The sequence below is a fragment of the Lotus japonicus genome, chromosome 3 (genome assembly GCF_012489685.1).
Source record: "Lotus japonicus ecotype B-129 chromosome 3, LjGifu_v1.2".
NCBI classification, from domain to species: domain Eukaryota; kingdom Viridiplantae; phylum Streptophyta; class Magnoliopsida; order Fabales; family Fabaceae; genus Lotus; species Lotus japonicus.
Genome location: NC_080043.1, coordinates 37087039 through 37092836, shown reverse-complemented (window position 1 = coordinate 37092836; position 5798 = coordinate 37087039). Strand labels below are relative to the sequence as shown.

Below are 5798 nucleotides of genomic sequence, written 5' to 3'. Positions count from 1 at the left end.
AAGAAGGATTTGAAAGAAGGCTGCATGTTGAAAGAAAGCCTTGAAAGAATTAGTTTAAGGCCTTAGTTTAATTATGTTTGGTTATCTATCTAGACTTGTCTGTTGTTAATGGCATTTTCAAGCCTTCATTTTGTCTGTTGTTAATGGCATGTCCAAGCCTTCATTTTGTCTGTTGTTAATGGCATGTGCAAGCCTTCATTTTGTTTGTTGTTAATGGCATGTTCAAGCCTTCATGTTCCATCTTGTGTACTATCAGAAAGTATTTTGTGTATGTTCCATGTACTGAATGTAATGAAAAGGAGTTGTTAATGGCATGTTCAAGGCTGTATGTTCCATCTTGTGTACTATCAGGAAGTATTTTGTGTATGTTCCCATGTACTAAAAATAGCTAAAAATATCCAACCAACATAGACAATTAAATAGATGAGTGTAAACCATCAATGCATAAGGAGGAGTTAAAGTACCCCAATTGTCATTGTTTACAGAAGGATAAAGATAGCTAAAAGCATTTAAAATGCATTTCAAATCCAGCAAGTTAGTGGCCAAAGTAAGTGGTCCACCAAAACCCATTAATATTACAAAACATTCGACCATCCTAGTGGCCATGTGGTCCACATTCAACTACTTAAGAAAGAAAAATAAAGAACCATGTGAACCATGTCAGATCTTGATTCCCTCACACAAAAAGCTATCCCTTCCCACTCTCAAAAAGTAATTCCCTTCATCCAAAGCAAGGTCAAGAAGATTCTCCCACAGTTTTGTCCAAGACAACGCTGCACTGTGTTGGTAAAGTGTCTTCAACAACTTGTTGATCTCCTGAAGCCATGGGAAAATCATTTCCTGTAACAGCTGCAGCCCCATCTACTGTCCTGGAAGTCCCAGATGCAGTCCCAACTTGGAGGATAGAAGCAGAAGTGCTTGCAGCTCCATGATTCCTTGTCACAGTATATCCTTGACTCCAATTTTGAACCTCAGATCTTGGAGCATCATGGACTTTTTCCTTCTGGAATTAAAGGTAGGCTTTTTCATACAAGATTCTAGGAAATTAAGATGAAAATAGATCCAAATAGATATGAGATCGAATAATACCCCTTTTCCAGAAGTAAGAGGTACTGGGGCAGGTGCAGTGAGATTATTGCTTGGCTCCCTGATAACAATACCAGGAAGAGAAGGAGCAGGAGCTTGAAATATGGGGATGATTTCAGGGTTGTTCTTACATTTGTTTTTATAGTGCCCATACTGCTTGCATCTACTGCATTTCTTAAAACCCTTTTTCTGCAAAACATATTAAACATTTTTTAAAGCTTTTTGACATCATCAAATAAGGCATATAAATACAACAAGAAAATCTTTGGTTTGTTCCCTTTGTTTTCTTTTGATTCTCAGCAGGTCCATCATTCTGTCCATCCCCAGGTCCATCATTTTGTGGTTCAGCCTCAGGTACATCATTTTGTGGTCCATCCTCAGCTCCATCATTCCCAGCAGGTTGGTCTTCCTGAATAGGGTTCTTACAGGTCTTCTTATTGTGCCCGTATTGCTTGCACCTGCTGCACTTCCAAGCTGCACCCCCTCTCTTTAATTTACTTGGATTAAGATCATCACATGGGTCTCTTCTCCTCAATTTCTTGGGCCTACCAGCTCTTCTCTTATACAATGGTGGCATAATGCATACAGGATCATGTGGAGTAACAATCCACTGGTTAGGTCCAGGTAATGGTGTGACAAAATTCTCATATGTTGCTCTATAAGCAGCCCTCTGGTAGCACTCATGTACATAGGCCTTTGGATCATGGCCATGAAAAGAAATTGCAGCCACTGCATGTCTGCATGGAAAGCCATTCAACTGCCAGAAATTACAGCAACAAGTCCTATCCCTCAAGTTGATAACATGTCTCTCCAAAGTGATTAGATGGCGAACCTCAAACATTAGAACACCAACAGCCCTAGTGACCCAGTTCTTACTGTGGTCAACCTCATGTGATATCCTCTTCAATGACCTAGGCATGATTTGTCCAGGATGCTTGTTCAGCTTCTCCATCATTGTTGGGAACCTTCCCATGACATAGGTCCTAATCCACTCCATCATGGTTAGGATAGGTTTGTCTCTGGCCAATATAATTGCAGAATTGAAGGCTTCTGATAGGTTGTTCATAACCACATCACATCTAGAGAACCAACTAAAAGCATGTCTGCACCAGCTTGAAGTTGGCTTCTCCATCAACCAGTGGAAAGCAACTTCGTTATGCTCCTTTATTAATTGCATTTTTTCTTTCCAAGCTGCTTCATATGTAGCCTTGGCAGCAGCCATCATTAGGTCCCTTAGAAGCACACCACCTCCAAATTTAGTTTTCATGTTTGCATAAAGATGCCTTACACATAGTCTATGTTCAACACCTTGCAGCATATCTTCTTTGAAGACCTCCATCAATCCCTGTAATCATTTTAATTACATTAGGATAGGTAGAGTTAATGACAAAAATGAGTTTACTTATGACAATAAGATCACAATTACCTTTTGTTGATCGGAGATAAATACCCATCTGCTTGATCTTGTGGGGTCTATGTCATCCATCAAAAGCTCCATAAACCATCTCCAACTATCTTTGGTTTCAGATTCAACAACAGCAAAGGCTAGAGGGAAATACTGCTCGTTTGCATCTCTACCAACTGCTGCCAACAGTATCCCTCCATGTTTAGTCTTGAGATGGCATCCATCCAAGCCTATGAATGGCCTGCATCCAGCTAGAAACCCTCTTTTACAGCCATCCAAGCACATATAATATCTGCTGAATCTAGGAAACAATGTGGTTCTGGGTGATTCAAAGCTCATCTTGCATGTGTTTCCTGCTGACCTTGCTCTCAATTCATTACTAAATCTCCACAAGAGGGTATACTGTAATTCAACAGCACCTTCAACCTCTTCAGTTGCCAACTGTTTGCCTTTCCATGCTCTGTATCTGGTTATACCAGTCCCAAGGTTAACTCTGGAGTCATCTACAATTTCATTGGTGCTGATTTTGTTGACTGTCCTGACTGTATTCAACAGCTTCTTCTTCACCCACTTTATATTTGCAGACTTATTATCAAACACTCTAGCACATGTGTGGTTATCAACTAGAGTTTTGATTCTGTAAGATTTCTTGTTACCAACCTTGCTACACAGAATGAGCCATGGACAATCATCACTTCTACACGCCACCCTGCACCTAATGCTATCATTTTTCAGGAATTTGTATTCTCTGCCATTCGTTACACAAACATCAGTTAGAGCTTCCTTGAACTGATCAAGGGATGCAAAGTCCATTCCAAGAATGAATTTGAAATCTGGGCCCAAACGCTCCTCCACAAACTTTGGGTATCTTCTCCTAGGAACATCTTCCATCTCAGAATCAGTTGCCACACTTTCCAAATCTTCACTCTCATACCCTCCATCAAAGTCAGGGTCATCCCCAAAAGCCATCCCCATACCATCAGCAGACCTACCATTAAGCATTTGTGTGATATGCTTATTCAACAAATCCTCTGCCTCTGCAAAAGCTGGGTTCGTTAATTCATCTTCTTGTTGAAGGTCTCTTTCTTCTTCACTATCCTCAAGTCTAATGCCTTGATTAGACACATCACTCTGATCATCATCTCCATCAATAACTTTTGGAATATTATTGTCGGATTCAACCAAGTTTTCAGGAACAACCTGGACTTCAGGCACATTTTCAGGAACAACCTGGACTTCAGGCACAATTTCATCAACAGCTGGAGCCATTGGAGCACTCAAATTTTCAGGCACATTTTCAGCAACCTGCAAAGATTCAGACACTGTAACATCAGGAGCAATCCCATTTTCAGGAACATTTTCATCAATTGGAAACTGAGAATGAAGAGTGACTTCACCATGCAAGTCCTCATCATCAGAAATAACAACTAGGCTTGGCTTGCCCAAGTTATTTGATTTCCTCACCACAGCTTGTAACCGGTGGGACCTTCTAACAGTTTTCATCTTTGTTGGTTGAGCCTTCTTCTTTCTAGCTTTCTCTTTTTCATTCACCACAGAAGGTACAATTGGTTCAAAATTTCTAACATGCATTGAGAGTGGCTCTTTTGACAGATTTTCAACAAACAAGACACCTTCACCCTTTGAAGCAGCAATCGTAGCCATTTCCAGTGCATCAGAATCAGATTTGTAAGGCCTGAACACTTCTTTAGGAACATCCTCAGTAGTGTCAATGTATGACCACCACAAATTAAACTCCTTGTATCCCAGCTCTTTGATCATGTCAACAGTGTCAATGTATGACCATCTATCTTCATCTTGATCAGGAAAAACACTTCGACCACCACCAAAATAATGGCAGTAAGGGGAGGTTCCAAACCAACCACCATGGCGAACAATGAAGGTAAACACCATCCTGCAAATCCCCTAAATAGCAAGTGAACATTAATCCCTAAAATAGAAACCCAAAGAATCATTCCACAGCAATGCACTCGAAACCCACCCCAAAACCAGCCCCAAAACCCACCCCAAAACCAGACCCAAAACCCATCGAGCATGCAAACCCCAACCCATCCCTGAGTCGAGCATGAAAACCCCCCAAAACCCATCGACCATGAAAACCACAACGACAAAACCCATCTCAGAATAACCCCAAAACCCATCGAGAATGAAAAACCCCAAAACCCATCTCAGAATAAGCTTAATCGAAAGGAATAATCACCACAATAATCAACACAATGCTTAATCGAGAGTTGAGTTGTCTACTTACTTCACACTTTGCCAAATCGAACAGGAAAGAAATGTATATCCACTTTGCCAGAAGAACGAACGAACGCACAGGAAGGATTGGACTTAGGTTTCTCAGATGAACTTAGGTTCTCACATGAAAAGTTAAGAATGCAGATGAACTTAGGAAATGGAATTGGGATTGGGTTTAGGAATTGAGGGTAATAAGTGGGTAATTAGGAAAAGGTTTGGGGAAATATGCTTAAGTTTGTTAATTGAGGATTAAAACAAATTAGTTTATGTTTAATTTAATGTTAAAATAATTTTTTTTTTAATGCCATGTCATCAGTTTTTATCTAGTCATCACGCCACTTCATCACTCGCCGGAGCTCCGGGCTCCGGCGAGGACTTGCCCCAAACGATTTTCATTCATAGGGACTTTTTGCACAAATTTTTCCGATCAGGGACCTGGTTCAGACGGCGAAACAAAGACAGAGACTAATTTGAGAATTAAGCCAAAATTAAATGTAATATACCATGATTAACGGTTAAATTGTGGACCATTCTGAAAAATTCCATATTTGTGATTTTCATTAATGCATACATCAAAAAATTATGAATTTACTTATTTAATGATTAATGTTGTAATTAATGTCGACCAATAAAAAATTAAGGATTTGGACTAATGAAAAATGGACATGTGGAAAATCAAGTAAAACAACCAATAAAAACATGACATGTGGAAATTATAAAGCATCATGGCCCACTTTGGTGGATGAGCTTTATATATTATTAAGATTTAATGGAAGATTTTCCTCACCTTGTACGTAAAGTAGACATACCAATAAAATTAATCAAATGACATCCTATATAAAAAAAATGACATCCATTAGAATTTCAAATAAAAACATCGTAAGCTCCAATCACTGAAATTTTGAAAGAATCGAGAATTGACAACGGGGAAGACTTTAATTGATTAAAGAAACAATCACATTATTCAAGACTGCAAGTAATGGTTTTTTTTATAAGTTAAAACGTTGGATACATCGTTTATCATATTTTGAATGATAATAATTTTTAAGAG

At 39.2% G+C, this 5798-nt stretch overlaps 1 protein-coding gene across 1 annotated transcript; it reads right to left on the bottom strand.

The window, feature by feature from the left end:
* Nucleotides 1-1394: 1394 nt before the first annotated feature.
* LOC130744073 (uncharacterized) lies at nt 1395-5187 on the bottom strand. Its single transcript, XM_057596268.1, has 5 exons — nt 4758-5187; nt 3722-4414; nt 2513-3691; nt 1585-2431; nt 1395-1399 (listed from the first exon to the last, which is right to left on the bottom strand). The coding sequence occupies exons 2-5, from the start codon at nt 4400-4402 to the stop codon at nt 1395-1397; spliced, it is 2712 nt and encodes a 903-aa protein (XP_057452251.1). The 5' UTR covers nt 4403-4414; nt 4758-5187.
* Between the last annotated feature and the right edge of the window lie 611 nt (nt 5188-5798).

Coding starts and splice junctions, on each gene's coding strand:
- LOC130744073 (XM_057596268.1), bottom strand. CDS start 4,402: ATGGTGTTTACCTTCATTGTTCGCCATGGTGGTTGGTTTGGAACCTCC. Junction 3,692..3,721: donor AAATTGTGCCTGAAGTCCAG/GTTGTTCCTGAA, acceptor CCTGAAGTCCAG/GTTGTTCCTGAAAACTTGGT. Junction 2,432..2,512: donor TTATCTCCGATCAACAAAAG/GTAATTGTGATC, acceptor AAATGATTACAG/GGATTGATGGAGGTCTTCAA.